Below are 18,951 nucleotides of genomic sequence, written 5' to 3' on the forward strand. Positions count from 1 at the left end.
CAACAAAAGAATACATTTACAGTCAAGCTTTGGGTATGTAATGTCACAACTCTAATTTTAGAAGTATACTGACAAAGCATGACATCAGAGAACCAGTATGGCACACTTGCTCTCGCCCTTATTTCTAATAGGGTATACAGAGATTGGGCCAATTTTAGAAATCCCACACTACCTAATCAATCACTCCTGAAGGGGCATGTTGTTGATATAATACCATGGCATTGCCCTTTTTTTTTTCTTGCCTTAAACATCTTGTGATGCCGCGCACCTCTGCTAAATCATTCAATTCTACCGCTAGAATGTAATTGTGAAATTATTAATAGATAGAAAAATAATTGCATATTTCATTTTCCAAAGACATAAATATGTGGTGCATTGAAGATTCTAAATTGCCAGTAGGTGTGAACGTGTATAGTTGCTTTGACTGTATTTCTCACTCCTATTATTGACTGATCATGATAGGCTCCAGTTTGTGTGCTCTGAAGAGGAAAAGTCTTCCAGAAAATGGATGAATAGCACAAATTGTCTTTTTATCAGGTGTAGAGAAATTGCTTTGGTGCTGAGGTAGTGGAAATAATCCTCCATCTTCTTAAAGGTTGTATACTTTTCAAGTTTGACCAGGCTTCTTCAAACTTCTCCGATGTTTACTTTTCAATTGTAGACCAATTTAATGCAATGCTGACCTCCAGTGGCGACTTGACAAGTGTCTGTGATGAACCTCAGTCTGCATGTATATTTGGGGGGTTCACTCACAGATAAATGATGCACACTATTTGATTTTTTTAACCAAACAATAAATATTTGTTTGTTTACTTGCCAGCACTTTTTTGTTATCGCTGCTGCAGACTCTTGCTCCCAAAAGTGAGTAAACAATGTTTACTGTAGTTCTATTTCAACTGCTATTATCAGTCAAAAGCTGAGGGAAGCACAAAGAAGAGAATGGCAGCTTTCCAGACACTTCCTCAATGTATATGTTCTCAAGCATTTAAACATTTAAAACATTACAGTGTACTGTGATGATTGTGAATTGATTATTAAAGATTAACCCAGTTCTGTTTATAATTGTTTTTTTATTCGTGAATAATGTACAAGACTGTAATATCTTAGGAGCTCATCCAAGTAGTGTATCATGCTTCTTAACACCCTGAAAAAAATCAAATACCACCTAATTGCTAACATGTTTATCAGGCCACAATGCAGTGTACAAAATGTTATGACAAAACGTCGAAATAATATCATGACACAAATTGTGGTAAGATTTATTTCATCTTTGACATACTTGGTATCAATATGGTTTTCATTGCTATAAATAGACAATACGATAGACAAGACATTTTCATTATTTCAAAATTTTAGTTTTTTGTTGCATCTCAATCTTTGAGTATCATGGCGAAGGAGACTCACGCCCTGTGAGCCGCTGCTGGGCATTCTGAGATCGCCTGATTCTCTCCTCCAAAAATCCTTGTTGGTGCTCATTCCTCCGATCCAACTTGACCAACCACTGCACCCTCAGCCTAGAGATATTGGAAAAGAGGCCTGGTTAACACAAAGACTTCAGAAAATCTTGCCAGTAGGACTCGGTCAACATAGCCATACACTGGTTAACAATAAACCTGCAATTGGAAATGGCCAACTGGCGGTGGTGCGGCATGAACTGGCTTAGCCGCTTATGTGTGCGATTTCGTTGCACTTTGCCAGCTCACTTTTCTACAGAGATTGATTTGACTCATTGCTGGCTTGAAAACAAACAAAAAATGTGGTGACAATGGGTTGGAGAGTAGAGAGCTGCAAAAAAATATATATATATATATTTGATGTAAAGCATCATTTGTTTTACTGATATTAGCATGAGTTTAAATCAACTCCTAACTCAATCTAAAGAGCCATAAAGAAAATCTGCATCGCACCCAAGTGATCAGTCAATATGATTTAAAACTCTGCATCTGGCAACTCAAACTGAAATTTACTTTCTTTTGAATTGGTATAACCGTACTGTATATTTATAGTTCTGTTTTAAATTCAAAGTGCAAATGATAGCAATTTATAGATGGGTGACGCTGTCATGGTAGGCAAGTAAACAACTCAGTGTATATATATATATATACACATACATAAATAAAGTAATATATACATAATATTTATATATTTATATATATATATACACATATATATATATTTATATATTTATATATATATATACACATATATATAAATATATAAATATATATATAGTGCAACAACAAATTTGTATAGATTTTTTTTTGAGTTTAAAAAAGGGATGCGTCTGTACTAATACATCCTTTAATTGTATTGTGCCTCGTATTGAGATACGTATTTAATCGCCCTTTAGTTGAGAGATTCGCCCTTAATGCACAACACACACACGCACATACTCACACACACGCACGCACACACACACGCATGCACATACACACACGCCAGTATCCCATTGAATCGAACTGAACTGAATCATTCCACTTTTTAATGTTTTCGCACACGCACACTCAACATTTATGTATAATATCGAATACCGTGTGTAGGGTGTATGGATAGTCAAAAGTCATTCATTTATTGTTTCTAAGGAGAAGAATGATGGCACAACTAAGGCCAGCACAAGACCATACCTCTTGGGTTTGGGCTAAGATTAATCGTGCAGGCATCTACTGCAACTTGATCTGAGGTTACTGCTGTCAGGCACAATTAGATTGTAAAAAAAAAGGTCAGTACAACACTGTGTTGTGCCATTGAGGATCTGTCATCAGGCACCATTACGTCGCACTTAATCTTTATCGTTCTACTCATCTGTCCTCGAATATACACACTGATCTGGGGGATTCAAATGTATCGCCAGGCGCCCCTAATCAACATTCCCAGGCTACTATGTGCTGACAGACAGACGAGCGGTAAACATCACGAAGACAATTTATGAAACGATTCGAGCTGTGAAACTAGAAAATAAGTTTATTGCTTATTTTCCGACTTCAGATAAATAAGTATATTGCTTATTTTTCTACTACTAACATGACATAAAATCAAAAAAGATTTATAAAACACATAACCAATGAAACATTGGACTATTGATACATCTATTTATAAAAACACTCATCAGCTGCTTCTTTCCACACCAGCACAATTAGAATGCTTACAATAATCAGATAATAATCATAATTATTTCCAATATTATTTCTCTTCTGTTATTCTAGCAAGAAAAGGCAACTTGAGACAACACTGTTTTACAACACTGAAAACTAAGACCACAATGGTAAACATTCTTAACGTATTAGAATCAAACTTTTCTGACAGTGTCACACGTATCAATATTAGCCTCATAAAAGGAGATTATAATGTGCAAACGCACCAAACATAGTGTCTATTAAATGTATTTTAGAAACTGACATTTCATTAGATATGTTACTGCTGCAGTACCCTAGTGGTGTAGATAAATAAGCGAGTCAAATCAAATAATTAGAAACATCTCTCAGTGTTAATGCCAAAGCAACATCACAGAAATATTTGTCCACAATAATCAAACCAATACCTATGTTTGCAATGTTTTATAAGAAAACACTTATTCACTTTGTCAAAGCATATTCTTTGACACAGATCTCCAATTGATCTAGCACTTATCAGTTATGGACACGTTTGAGTATGACTTAATCAAAAGGTAATGTTGACCTTGCCAAAGCACTGCTCTTCCCGCGGCGCTCCTCCTCAACCATCTGCTGGATGTGCTGGTTGATTCTCCGCTCCCAGAAGAACTTCACCTTCTGTTTGTCATGGATCCGAGCCGCGTTCATCACTTGGCAATAGCATGTAAATTTGGGTGGGGTGGAGATATTACTTTATCTGTTCATCTTAGATTACTTATTTTTGACTATCCACTAAGTTGCAGCTATAGTCCTTTAAATTCTGAATTAGCTGGTGAAAATACTTACTCGTGCTTTCCAAGGAGTGAGACTCTTCCTTTCTCCACACACCATTGTCATAATTCTCACTTTTCATCTTCTCTCAACCTTTTCTGTTCTTTTTTGTGACTCATATCTCCAACTGTATGCTTCTCTATTCTTGTCTTTTTATCTGCTCTTTTAACTCCTCCCCTCCTCTTCACCTTTTGGTTACATTGTCTCGCTTGTCATTCGCTACCAAGCCGAGAAAGGTTCTGCTGAATCATTTGGTCATCATATCACACGGTTGAATGTAACACATTTTTCCCAGACTGGCTCATGCATCAATGTCATTATTGTCATTGAAAACTACAAGGCAAGAAGTACATGATGAAAAGGTTTGTAGTTTGTGGTATTAGCATTACTAATTGATTGTAAATATAAATGAAATTATTTTTGCGTTTTGCATCATCTTGAACACATTTTGGCCAACAAACACACACACACACACACAGAAAATGTTGCTAATTTCTTAGGATGGCAAATCTGAGAGGAGGGTTGCACCATTGTGGAAATATTTGCAGATGACTTCAATCATAACCAATCTAAGCAGCTTCTTTAAGCACAGCACGCTAGTCCCACGTATCGCAGTCTTGACATTAGTGATGGAAAAATGAAGCTTCATATTTGTTTCAAGAACCAGTTGTATTTTTTGACTCCTCTACATAGCACTGCTGGTCTAAATAAATGAATTTAAGAAATTTAAAGCTTCATTATTCATCACTACTTGATAACGCGGAAGTAGATCTGTGCAGTAGATGTGGGCTGTCCCCAACTCCCACCCATGCTAAACGTGATAATATAAAAAAAATACAAGAAAATAAAAATGCATGGCATCTACATACGTACGTACATACATACTACATATATACATAAAAATATTGCATACGTGCACAAGATTAGTTAAGCTGAAGAATCCTTGTTAAAATTAATTAGTTTTCTAGCTACGTATTTCAAATGTTACATGAATTACATGTGCCTTCATTTGTCTCCGCTAAAATGTCTCTTCCCATTTATTGGATGATTACTAGGTTTGTTAATAGCAGCTTGAACAGGTGCGTGTACGTGTTTTCAAAGCGTTTTGTCGTGGTTGCGGCCAAAATCCCTCAGCCGCAGTCAGACGGAAGGCATTGCAAAACTTTAATATCATGTCACCCACTGATAGTCACATCATCCTAGCAGCTGATCAGCACCACAACACAAACTTCACGGCCGGGATTAAACCAGCTGACAGGACTGGGATATGTGTGGAAGGCATGGACAATTCCACAGTGGATTGTAATGTCAAATTCTATGATGCAACAATAAAACACAGACCATATAACATACACAACATTGTGGGAATATAAATGTTAACCTTCAAATAATCCTGTAAAAACAAGATATTATATACAACGGTGAACATAGGTGCACATAAACAGTGGAAATGAATCTCTTCATGAACTGATACATATAGTTTCAGTTCAGTTGAGCTCAGCCTCACACGCTTGTGCCATAACAGAAACTCCCTTGCGCACTATAATCTATTGTAGTACATGCAGGACACATTGCGTTGGGATTAGGAACCACTGTCCGAAAACGTATTCTTCAGTCCCATATACTGGAACAATACGGAATTTGTTCTTCAAAGGGGTCATTCAAGAAACTAAAACGTTTTTTGAGAGCTATTCCAATATGCTAACTTCAATTGCGTTAAAGATTAATTTAATGTATTTTTAATTTTTAGGTTTTAATGTATTTTTTTTCAATAAATAAATAAAAAATAAATCCTATTATTTTAATAAGTTGCTTGTAGTATATGTTAAAATTAAATAAAAACTGTTGAAAAATATATAATTGTATCAAAATTCACAAAAAACATGTCTATAGCGTCTATATTTTTTCAATATTTCTAAAGCGTACAGACATTATGAGCACAAATAACTAATTCATCACCGAAGTTCTGTGTGACCCTGCTTATATGGCTATTTCATCGACCTTATGAATAAATGACAAATTATAGCAGGTGTCGTAAACCAGACATTATTATGATTTTAGTTTAATAATGTACGTACAATACTTTTCGTGGCTCTTGGATATTTCACATTACCAAATAGTTTTGGTATATTTTGATAATGAGTGCTTGCCATGGTGTTATGTTAACAAATTAGAAAACAACTGCTGAATTTAAAAGTTGTTTGAGAGTATATGGTGGTAAAAAGGCTAAAGCAAATGCCAGGGACGCTATCAGTTGTCAGAGTCCTTGTTTTGGCCGCCTTGCTCTTCCACCAGCAGCTTGTTAGAGGTTTCAAATTGTGGTCAGATTTCCCCACAGGAGGGAGATATTTACAAGCAGATACTGTGTGCGAAACTGGAATATGGAAACTGCACAGATGAGCCCTTTCAGTTTCATTTGTTTAGTTATAAACCTCTAGTTAATTCTTCCGACTATTTCATTTGCTCTTTTGCTTTTATATCTATGTTTTAAACTGCATGCTCCCAAGATGAACCATAATAGCTTCATTGAGAGAGAAAATTGAGCTGTAGGACATACTAGATGCACATATTGGATGTCCCTTAAGTCAATGGATCTAAATAGAAAATTCCTTGCTTCTTTCACATCTTCTTTAGTTGATGCTTGAGGTCACCCAAATAAAAAAATACACACATCCACCACTGATCAAATTATCCATGCTCCCTCTCCTAAATCTTCCCCAATCCTGTTACCCTTATCAAAAGACAATTGTGACATTCCGATACCAACAGACAAAGGCTTTAATCCACCAGTGGGAAGCAATGGTGGTTGGGGGTCTTTCACGGTTTGTCGTCTTGCTTCTTAAATTCTCGCTTCAACAAATCCAAATACATTTTAGAATATCCAATCTTGCTCAGAACATTTCAGTGGAGATCTTCTGTGAACCACAACGATGAAAATCCTGTCAGGAGTTCTAATAGGATCTTTAGGTTTAAATCACACTTCATTCTTGGTGACACTGCTCTCTTGACCTGAAAGGGTGGATAAGAAAAGAAGGATTACAGTCATATTACCAGGAGATTATGATGTTAAAAATAACTGCTTCTGCACAAAAGACCTCACGTCCTATTGTTATCCGAGACTGGGTGCAAGCTGGTTATTTTTTTACTGGTTTTGCACTATGACCTACAAATTTCAATTATTAACTATTATTAACTTGTAGTTGGACACCACTAGTCGTTAGTACGTCTGCGCCGCAATTCTGAGATCCCGGACTTGAAACTCAGTTCAATTTGCATGTTCTCCCCGCCCTTACTCCTGATACTCGGACTTCTTTCTATTTTCCAAAATAGACGAGTTAATTGGGCGGCTTGGTGGCACACTGGGTAGCACCTCCGCCTCACAGTTAGGAGGGTGTGGGTTTGATTCCACCGCCGGCCCCCCCTGTGTGGAGTTTGCATGTTCTCCCCGAGCCCGCGTGGGTTGTCTCCGGGCACTCCGGTTTCCTCCCACATCCCAAAAACATGCTTGGTAGGCCGATTAAAGACTCCAAATTGTCCCTCGGTGTGAGTGCGAGTGCAAATGGTTGTTTGTCTCTGTGTGCCCTGCGATTGGCTGGCAACCGGTTCAGGGTGTCCCCCGCTTACTGCCCGATGACGGCTGGGATAGGCTCCAGCACACCCGTGACCCCCGTGGGGACTAAGCGGTTCAGAAAATGGATGGATGGACAAGTAAATTGAAGAGTCTTAATTATCCATAGATGTGAATGTGAGTGTGAATCTGTGATTGTCTTTATTTGCCCTGTCCAGGTTGTACGTCACCTCTCTTGTATACTAGTTCGACTCCTCGAGATCTCTATAGTCACCAAATTAATTGTGCAACTCTAATGGAACGGATGGTGTATTTAAAATTCACATTAAAGGGGGTCGCAATTGACCTTTTGAATTTATTCGTCATTATTTAAATAACGATAAGACTGAGCATGCCAACAAGCAGAGCAACAACTGATGTGCGTGTTTAAGATAAGAAGCAACAGAGATTCAAGCCTCATCACCAAACTGGAGATAAGAGACTTGTCACTGAAAATAACAAGATAAGAGAAGGAGGAAGGGACAGTTGCAAGGGAAAAGAGCTTGAAAAATGTAAGGTTTGAAATAAAAAGTGACAATTACTAAGTTACTAGTTAAAATGTATATTTTCCGGCAAGAAAGATGAAAACAACTGTACGGCATGAAAATTTAGCATCCTATTTTTTTTTTCTAGAAAATTCTTTATATCAAGAATTTTGAGAAGATGTAATTGATTCTTAATTTTAGTTTCTAGGATACTAGAGCATTTGAATAACATTTAGAACTTCAGATATGCCTATATGGAGACTAGTTGGATGAACCTCGAAGTAAAAAAAAAAAAGTGTATATGTACACAAATATTTACACTCATTTATATACATTAAAACCAAAAACCATGGTTTTGTAACAAATTTAATAAACCGTGCATACAAGTTAATACCCTGTTATATTCCCTGGATAACAACTCATCCCTTGTGCAAACAGAAGCCACAATCCTTCATTAAACAGTAGCCTCAAAAATAAAAACACCCTCCAAAAATTATATTTTTATGAAGCTTTTATGTACAGTTGTTTCCAAGACACAGAAATAACATGAATAAATAGGGGTGGTTTGTGGTTGGATGTGTAGAAATAAACCATGCTTGTTCATTCTTGTTCAATGTTGAAGTCCGAGAGCGACGAGCATTTCATAACATGTTTTTTGTTTGATGTAGTCACATAGCAGTCACTGCTGAAAAAGAGTGTCAGCATCATCATGCATCTCCATAGGCCATAAAGCACAACAGTCGCTCAACTTTATGGCTACTCATCTGGGTTTGAAAGAGTTCGCTCATGAAGAACAACGTCTGGCTTTCATTTTTTTTCCCCCAGAAACATATCTACAGTATCTTCTATGAAACATTTCATTTGAATAAAATAAATATATACTTTTTAAACACATTTGGAGCTCAGACTATCTTTGGAGATGTATTGTTGTTTTTTTTTGCCTTAAAATATTTATTCATCATAGGAGGAGAAACAGTAGAAGCAGTGTCAGACTCAATATACAGTTGTTCTGAAGTGTCCTGACACCAGACGAATGATACCACTGCACTTCCTCAGAGTCATCTAGAAACCATATAAACAGACAATTCAGAACACACATAACACAATAGTTAAGGGTTTGTTTAGTATGTATATCAATAAACTCAGTAGCCTAAGTGTGTAGTTTTTTTTTTTTTTTAAGAGGCCTTGGGTGGCAAACCAGGGAGCGCATTCTGCAGCCATGCACGAGACTGTTTACAAAGGATGGGGAAACCTCGTGGCCTTCTTGTGGGATGCAAATTGGGAAGATTTAAACGTCGTCTAACGACTGTGTATTTATGCGGCAGCCACACCTTTGTTTCGTCCACAGACAAACACAGGAAAAGCACTTCATTAGTAGTTTTGTGCTTTGAAAACTAATAAGCCTCCCTCCCATGAAGACTAAATGTGTGATGTTCAAGCATTAAACATGGCATCCCTACCGCAGTCTTTGTGGAAGACGTGGGGGAAACAGTGCAGAAAACCGAAACCGCAACGACAGTATGAGCAGCCCTTCCGCACCCATTCACCATGTGGAATCAGACCGCAGTGCCTGCAGAAAAGAAAAAGAAAAAATACATTAAACACTGCCTGGTCACATATGTGTTGGAGATCCAAATGCAAGAAATGTAAGAAACATTAACAGACCTTAGTTTGGTAGATGTAAATGTAGGAAGATGTAGAACTGAGAGTATTTGCATAAAATATGACAGTAAAAGAATTACTGTATTGTTGCATAGTGACAGAAAAGTGTACATAATAAAGTCACCGTTTTACCTGGAAGACAAATTCATATGATCGAATACAAATATCTAATACCGGTAAAGCCAATGAACAAGGGTCCTTTTCAGAGTAATATGATCAATAATGTTAAAGAAAACATATATGTAATTTTACACATGAGTATTGATTGGGAGTTAGCAAGGAAATATTCTCAAGTAATATTTTCAAACACCAAAATATCGTTACACTAACGTGTTTTCTAAAGAGGCTACTTTTTTTGATATAATTAATATATTTGATGTGATTTTCTGATATAAGCTGCTTCTCATATTGCTTTTTCCTGATTACTAACACAAGGACATCTTTACTGTTAATGTCTCTGGGAAAGCTCTATGATATTGTTACAGTACACCAGAGGCAATATGAGCTGAAGTGTCAGGATGAGGCGACCATTTTGGATCACACAGTTGCTATGAAGCTCTTTACCATGATGCATTTTTGTCTTTACTGTTTTGCAAGAAGTACATTTCGGTGGGCTGGCACCATTTGCTCTGTCAATTGGCTTTGCTATGAATGTCTAAAATTTTAAATTGCCTTCAACTTTTCCAAAGTAGGATTCACACATGTAGCTGTTTAATTGTCGCGTGTTTACTGTCTTTACCATTATTGATCAAATTTTGTAAGAAAATGACCCATACGACAAACATTTAGGCTAAAGTATCCCATTGTTGGTCTTTTAGAAGGTGAAAGACAATGTGTTTGTAGTAGTAGTTCTGTTGATTGTGGAAGGTTTTTTTTTCTTTACATTACCTGATACGCTGGTTGTACTCGCAGCTCCGACCAGTAAAGAATGGAGGACAGGCACAGAAACTGCCCAGAATACAGGTCCCTCCATTCTTACAGCAGCTGCGGCTCTGCTCAGCAGCTAGAAGACAAAAGGAAATAAAATGAACTCGTACTGCAGTGGAAGGATGAAGCTGAGGTGTTTGTGTGCTTTTTTTTTTTTCTAAAGTGTACAATTGATCTACATTGGTACACCCATCTAAAGAACCAGGATTTAGGAAAATAAGTGTTCAATTTGAGTTTTCAATTAGAACATTGGTCCCTGTCAGTCACCAGATCTCAGATTGAGTCCTGGTCTCTGTGCGTGCGCGACGTAATCCATTAACCACACACATTCTTGGGGTGCATCTGCTTTACGTCAGCAGACAAACACAAAGAGTCTGAACAAACATCTGAAAATAGCAAAAATACACTAAAACTAACTAGACTGTGTTCCCACCAAGACTGTATGCACAAATAAGTACACGTTAATTTCAGTGTGTTTCGGTTTCCTTGACCTATGTAAAATTCTGAAGTGTCTTTATTTCACAATTTTTATTCAAACATTTTTTTGAGAATACTAAAGTGTTGGAAAAGATATTGTCCGCTTTTATTAATTAATACAGCAACAATACACAAATTCTTGCCTTTATAATGGCGTGGTCATGTCTGCTATGGTCCAAGCGACAAATAGTGCCATGTGTGGGCAAGTTAGCCCTCGGCGTCTGTGTAAACAGTAATTATTTGGACAGACTTACTGTTGGTGAGGCCGATGAAAGGCATGACGGCGTTGGCATCACGGTGTTTATGGTCTCCATTGTTTGGCGAATTAATCTGGGCAAATTGATCAAGGGGATCTTGAGAGGGCTGCTGGGATTTGACCTCAGAGGGGGACAGCGGAGGAAATGGAGGTGTCTGGCCTAAATTGCACTCATTTCCCAAACAACCTAAAAAGTAGGAAGAATTAAGGGGGGGGGGTGTCAATCACCATTTCATAAATAGGGGATTAGAATGTAAGAGCAAACCAGTGATTTTATGCAGAGAAATCAGCTAATTATATTTTAACATTTTCACATTCTGTAGTGGTTATTGATTTGAATAGTATTTCATTTACTGTCACTTAATAGTGTCATTCTGACTGATTTGATCTTTTTTTGGGAATAATCGACCATTATCAGGAGGCTTCATCATGGCTCTGCACGACCATGACATATTCCAACATTATTCGACCACGAGTTTTTTGTTGTTGTTAATGACTTGGTCATGTAAAGTACATCACAGTTGTAATTTTTTAAAATATAAAAAGGCTTGTTAACAAACCAAGACAGCAGTTTGTTACTGCGACAGGATGTGATACAATTAAGCAACTAGATGTAAGCGCTCACACATAAAAATAATGTATGCAGTAGTTAAACTTGTGTGATCTGTTCAGGCAATAAATAAATAAATAAATAAAGGAGTTGATCGGTGTCCTGGCTAAATAACCTGCCAAAAAACAGTGAATGCCACGGATAGTGTGCCTATAACACTAACCTGAAGCTATGACAGCAGCATAGGAACCGAGACATACTAGCGTGAAATACACAATCCTACAAGAAAAAAAAAAAAAAAACAATACAAACAAACAAGTTAATGAATAGGCACACGAATGAGCACACGCAAGAACGATTTGCCTCTCTTTAGACATTTTTTTTAGGCTCACCTGCCGAGTTGCATCTTTTTTATTTTAGATTAAAAAAAAAATAATCTAATCCTTCCACTATCAGGCTCTGGTTTTCTAACGCAGCAGGCGCTGAAAAACATCGGAGTTTAAAAACAAACAAAAAAAAAGATGAAAAAGAAAAGGTTTCCGATTAAAAGAAAGCACACGTAATCCACCTCAAAATAAATTTGCATCCAAATATTTCTGATTCGTGTAGAAAAAAAATCCCATCCGGCAGAGATCAAATGGATTATCTTTAATCTAACCCAGGAACTGTGTGAAATAAAAATTGCCTCTTATTTAGGAGAATGAGGAAAAACGAAACAAAGTCCTCCTCCAGTCTCCACTCGGTCAGACGTTTTGTGAGAGTAGTGCGTTGCGGACCCAGGTGACTCTCATCCAGGTGGAGTGGCTCACGGAAGTCCCGCCCACCGGCCGTCTCGCCAAGTGTCATTGCTTTGGCCCAATCAACAACGCTAGCCCAGAAACTCATGCAAGTGCGGAACCGAAAGTTGATCCTGGTTCCGTTTTGAACTTTGGAAAACTCCCATCTATATTACACGGATATGCATTTGTTGATGCGATAGGCAATCAATGTAATTTAGGTTCAAATGTTTCTTCAATTCATTTCTGCAGCTTCACCAAAGTTGAGTTGATGCTTTTGTCGAAAGCTTGTACCCATCCTCCCAATTCATGCATATGTACATATATATGACCCTCGCCCCCCATGCTGCCATTCACATGTTAAATAGCATGCCTACCACCAGGAAACAAGCTTTTCTCTGCACACAGAAAACCCCATTTTGCAACATCCAAATCTTTTTCACATCTGTAGCCACTTCATTTTCTTCCCCTCGTGTTTCTATCCCTTGTGTAAAGAAACCGATATATATATATATATATATATATATATATATGTTTAGATCTGAAAGTTGCCACATTGTAGTTGTTTTGTGATATCATTTGTGCTTTATTGTGTTTTTAATATCAAATTAATGAGTATCATTTACAGTATTTTCATATTTTTTCCTACACAAATACAGTATTTGATAGATTAATTACTGCTGCCATCAACCCTATGCTAAAATAAATAGCATAAATCATTAATTAAATACATTTTGATGTGGGTAAAATCTTTTTTTAAATCAATATAGCAGACTCAGTATATTCAAATATGCTACTGTATTAGACTCATTCTATGGCAGATAACTATTGTTTGGATTTCAAGTATCTATACATTTGTTACATACAAACTAGATCTGGTTGAGTTTGCAAAAAAGTGTAATTGCAATTCACCCCTATAAAGTATTTATAAATTCGTTAAACGTTTGTTTTAATTCAGTTAATCAAAAACTAGATCGGAATGAGTTTGAAAAATCCTGTAATTGCAATTTGCCCCTTCAATAATGTGAATGTGACCTAATTCCTTTCAAGGTCTGTTACGATGACAGCTGTTGTGAAAGTGCTACATACAAATCTATTGGATCCATGCATTTTTTTACCAAATTACATTAATGTGAAATAATATGAAATACTTTTTTTTAATCTTACTCAACATGTTGACTTGCAGTCTTTTAATCATGCACGATGATAACATCACAAAATTCTACCAAACAAGTGGGACATAAATCAGGTTACGACAATTACAAAAACATATTTAGTACACATCATTTGCTTGAAAAGACTGACAAAAACTTTGTTCTGTAGCTTACAGTTCTTTTGATTACATGATCTCAGATGGGTAGCACGTCCGCCTCACAGTTAGGAGGGTGCGGGTTCGATTCCACCTCCGGCCCTCCCTGTGTGGAGTTTGCATGTTCTCCCCGGGCCCGCGTGGGTTTTCTCCGGGCACTCCGGTTTCCTCCCACATCCCAAAAACATGCTTGGTAGGCCGATTGAGCACTCCAAATTGTCCCTAGGTGTGAGTGTGTGTGCAAATGGTTGTTTGTCTCTGTGTGCCCTGCGATTGGCTGGCAACCGGTTCAGGGTGTCCCCTGCCTACTGCCCGATGACGGCTGGGATAGGCTCCAGCACGCCCGCGACCCCAGTGGGGACTAAGCGGTACAGAAAATGGATGGATGGATGGATCTCAGATGTGATAGAACAGATTTTCATCTTTTCAGTTCTTGGACCGCTGATCCAATGCCAGGGTTACAGGAGGATGGATTTCATCTGTTACTGGGTAAGAAACATCGACCATTGTCCCGTTCTCTTTTAGAACCAACCAACAGAAATGTTTTAGATATATTACCTTCTAATTTATATTAAAAGATTATGATTTTTCGAATTCGTTTATATTCTGAATGTAATATCCTCATTTCAGCGTGCTTTCCTTTCCTATATCCACTCCCCAAACACACACACGCACACACACGCACGCACACACACTCTAACTGACCATTGTGGGGACAATCAGAGGTGGAAATGGCTATTTTGTAATCTGTGCAGCATCACAATGCAGTCTCATCTCATGCTAATACACAGCAGGAGGACCAGCGGCATGAAGGCAAAGCTCATCTGAAAAGTCCGGGAAATCTCCATCTGAAAGATAAGCCAGTAGCAACAAATGAAAGGCGAGAGGATATATGAAGACAAAAAGAAATGCACCATGGGGGTCACCGCTGCATGTACTCTTGTGTGACTTCTGAGAGTCATGAGAGTCAAGGAGAGTCATATTTTTTGGTGCTCAGAAAACCTAGGGTTGCTCTAGACCTCATCCTCTGCTTATTGCTATTTGGTCTTCCCCGCAGGATGGACAAACAGACATTTCCAATTAAATGTTAAAGTACCGTATTTTCCGGACTATAAGGCGCACCTAAAAAGCAAACATTTTCTCAAAAGCCGACAGTGCGCCTTATAGTCCCGTGCGCCTTATATATGGACCAAATTCCTAAATTTAAACTGGCCCGAAGCATTGTGACATGAAATCAATCATAAGTGGCCCGCTGAAGACTATGAATCATGAATCAAAAAGACTATGGATCATTATTTTGTGATTATAAAATAATTTGTTGCGTCTGAAGTTGGAATAAAAAAGATAAAATGGAGAATGATTCGATTTGGATTAAAAATTTGACATGCATTAATGGTGCGCCTTGTAGTCCGGTGCGCCTTATATAAGGACAAAGTTTTAAAATGGGCCATTCATTGAAGGTGCGCCTTATAGTCCGGTGCGATTTATAGTCCGGAAAATACGGTACTGGAAATTTAGAAACTAAAAAAAAAACTCGTCTGTATAACTACAACACAAATTAAATTACATCTTTTAAAACATTGATTTAATTTTGCTAATATTTAAAAGCACTGAATTGTTACCTATCAACTGTCATTATCACCATTATTATCATATTTTCCCTTGCTTGACAAATAATTGATAATGTTCCTCTCACTTTGATTACGGTTACTATTAGCTATTATATGCATAAGTAAAATAAATAAATTAATACATAAATTAGTAAAATCTTCTCAATAAATAATTTTTCCTAATGCACCACACCACAAACATAAAAATATTTATCTATCAAACAAAAGGCCTTTGTTGAGAGGAATCGTGCCCAAATTAGGCTCAATTTTACATACCGTATTTTCCAGACCATAAATCGCTCCGGAGCACAAGTTGTACCAGCCATAAAATGCATAATATAGAAGGAAAAAGTGTCTGGTATGTTAAAATAACAAAATATGGCAGTCTGTTTAAAGTGCAGTGTGGAGTGTTATAACTGCTAGCAAAGTTTGAAAGTAGCCTCACTTCACAAATCAACCCTCCCCCATTGCCAATGTCTGACCAACGCCACGACTGAAGTCACTACTGTGATCACTCCCACAGAAGCGCACCCCGCCCCCATGCAGATCCGCCGGCCGTCCCTTGTCTGAGAAATACCAACATTGGCTATAATCCACCTCCATGTAGAGCTATGCCACCAGCTGCGCTGGATTCATGCCACTCACGAAAATAGAGCTGGCTCATCTTGGTTGCAAGTAGTATTGAACACAACAAACATAAACCAACTATTTACAACCTATGAGAAAATTATTACCGCCATAGCACTGACACCATTTTTGAGACTAAAACATTTTGTCCTAGTCTAGATATAGACACAATTTATTGTTTGATGTTTGTTTAATGGCCTCTTAGCCAAATGTTGTCTCTGATATTAGATATAAGTTATATGAAATGTGAAGTAGGTGTAGAGCACCTAATTTTTACTTTTTTTTTCTTATCTGACATCTCGTTTCAATGGTAGGGATTATATTGTGATGGTGTGAAGAGGATTATGGAGCGTCTGTTTGATATGCCATACTTTAGTAGTTGCAGTATTCCATTTCAAGGCATGAGTTTCACTTCATGCAAATATTCACTAGAATGATAGCATACTTTGCATTACAAATTGAACGTTAAAATATCACTCTGAGACAACAAGTCTGGTATATGAGTGGGAGTATTTTTTTTATTATGAAAGAACTAACATACACCCCAAGATCCTTGACCTGGAGAGGGCATTCACCCTTTTCCAACCGAGGACTATACTCTCATCTTTGGAGATGCTGATCATCGTCACACTCAGGCATCTTCCTAATGAAGATGCTACATTTTTCCATCATAAACTGATCTGGAAAGCTGGGAATAAAAGCTGAAATAATTGTGTAAATGTTTATTTCTATTTGTATATGATGCGAATATAATTACAGTAAACGCAAATGACTGCTGCAAATGACTGTTGCAACAGGCTGACAGTTGAGATACTAACATATAATAGCGATTAATCGTGATTAAATGTTTTAATTGCTTGACGGCATTAGTAGAAATGCTAACAGTTAGCAGCGATATTGTAACTTAAAAAAAACAACATATTGTAATTTGTAACATAGAAGCCTGATTAGGTAATGCAGTTGAATAAGTTTACATTTTGCCCTCTGAGCAGGTACTATTTCCAAACAGAACTGCTCAAATGTAAACATTTATCATGATACCAACTATTATTCCATACTGGCTTGTCCTCATTAGGTTGACGGATGAGCTGGAGCCTTGCCCAACTGACTTTGGCAGATGGATGATTTGGCAGAAGGTTGTACATTTTGCTCTGTATCCCAGCTTTTTTCAACTGACTTTAGTGAAGGCAGCATAGGTTCACTTCGGAATAAATGTGAGTGTGAATGGCTGTCTGCCTACACTTTTTCCACCTGGTAAAAAAGGTTTTAGGTACTATATTTATAACATATCTGATGTGGTATTTACTCAAAATACCCTAAGAATAAAAATGTTACCTATGAAGCCATAAGGTTTGAATGCATTTTCATGGTTCCAGGGAAATAGCTATAGGATTCAAAAGTGGCTTTGTTTGATTATTGATTTGTTCAAAGGTAGGCAGTTGGTGTAAATGGCCATGGTACCCTCAAAATGTTCTGTTTATTTAGTTTGATCAAAAACCAGCAAGCATTTGCCCACTGAAGCTATTATCTGCAGTATACATTGGACGCCCCCTCGTAGTTTCTTCTGTTTCATTCCCGAAAGGAGGAAGGGTTCAAATTTGTAGGGAAAAACAATTCTAAATTGAGATAAAGATCTAAAGTGCATGAACAAAACTAAGTGTCAACCATGTTTGTTGGTCGACAGTTGATGCCAGAGAAAGTTGCCAGGGATGTTTGCTGGTGGTAGTGGCCTGAGCGGCTGTAGACGCACATTAGCAGCCACACTTCCGTCAGCCTGCCCCAGGGCAGCTGTGATTGCTACAAACGCAGTTTGCCACCACCAAATTGTGAACGTGTGAGTGTGTGCGTATGCAAAACATTTGAAGGAATGATGATCCAATGGTTGTTATAAATTGAAATCTTTTTGTTGTTTGTAGGAGGGTTCAAATATGAATTATTCTTTAAAGTTTTCCAAGGTTGTAGTGTGCAAGAAGGTTATGGACAATGGGTTGCTTTCTACAATACCGTTCAAAAATTTGGGGTCACAAAATTGTTTGGGTGACCCCAAACTTTTGAACGGTAGTGTATATATTTATTTCGATAATTATATATATAATCTTCTGTGTAAAAAATCTTATAATATATATGTATACTTATATTCATAGATTATATATAATCTTATACAAATATAAGATATAATTTATAATATTTAATTCATAATATTTTATTATAATAATATTTACACTACCGTTCAAAAGTTTGGGGTCACCCAAACAATTTTGTGACCCCAAACTTTTGAACGGTAGTGTATTTCATTAAGTCACCGGGAGTTGGGACATACAGAAATTTGCTAAATTATCGTTACAATCATCATCTATGCACAGTTTAATAAGACAGGAAAACAACGTTTCCATTGTAAAGCAACAAGGATAACAACAAAGCGGTGTGAATATACAGCAATGGAAAAGCAGTCTGCTATTTACCACAGTTGAAAAATGAGATTGTGGCACCATCTGCTGGATGACTCATAAACTATTGTCTATGGGAGATACTAAATTACAAGTTATCCTAACTGGTTTTGTTTTATAAAATTGGGTTCCAAGTATGAGCAAGACAAACCAAATAAGATTAAATTTTTTGCCTGTTTTTCTCTGTGTGGCAATAATGCACATGAACTGCCATTTAACGTTAACAAAATCATATGTACAATCTCACATAGCTATTTGTGACAGAATTTATTTAAATTTTCACTTCTGGAAGAACTTT

The 18,951-nt window shown here is 37.2% G+C and overlaps 2 protein-coding genes across 2 annotated transcripts; both read right to left on the reverse strand.

Moving 5' to 3' along the window:
- Positions 1–1,122: 1,122 nt before the first annotated feature.
- LOC133163830 (protein FAM240C) lies at positions 1,123–4,059 on the reverse strand. Its single transcript, XM_061294085.1, has 3 exons — positions 3,936–4,059; positions 3,676–3,799; positions 1,123–1,514 (listed from the first exon to the last, which is right to left on the reverse strand). Exons 1-3 carry the CDS (start codon positions 4,000–4,002, stop codon positions 1,385–1,387), a joined length of 321 nt encoding a protein of 106 aa, XP_061150069.1. The 5' UTR covers positions 4,003–4,059; the 3' UTR covers positions 1,123–1,384.
- A 4,335-nt stretch (positions 4,060–8,394) lies between these two features.
- On the reverse strand, positions 8,395–12,679 carry tdgf1 (teratocarcinoma-derived growth factor 1). Its single transcript, XM_061293644.1, has 6 exons — positions 12,277–12,679; positions 12,108–12,163; positions 11,333–11,521; positions 10,563–10,677; positions 9,473–9,582; positions 8,395–9,074 (listed from the first exon to the last, which is right to left on the reverse strand). The coding sequence occupies exons 1-6, from the start codon at positions 12,288–12,290 to the stop codon at positions 8,971–8,973; spliced, it is 588 nt and encodes a 195-aa protein (XP_061149628.1). The 5' UTR covers positions 12,291–12,679; the 3' UTR covers positions 8,395–8,970.
- Between the last annotated feature and the right edge of the window lie 6,272 nt (positions 12,680–18,951).

Source organism: Syngnathus typhle, linkage group LG12, assembly GCF_033458585.1.
Source record: "Syngnathus typhle isolate RoL2023-S1 ecotype Sweden linkage group LG12, RoL_Styp_1.0, whole genome shotgun sequence".
NCBI lineage: Eukaryota > Metazoa > Chordata > Actinopteri > Syngnathiformes > Syngnathidae > Syngnathus > Syngnathus typhle.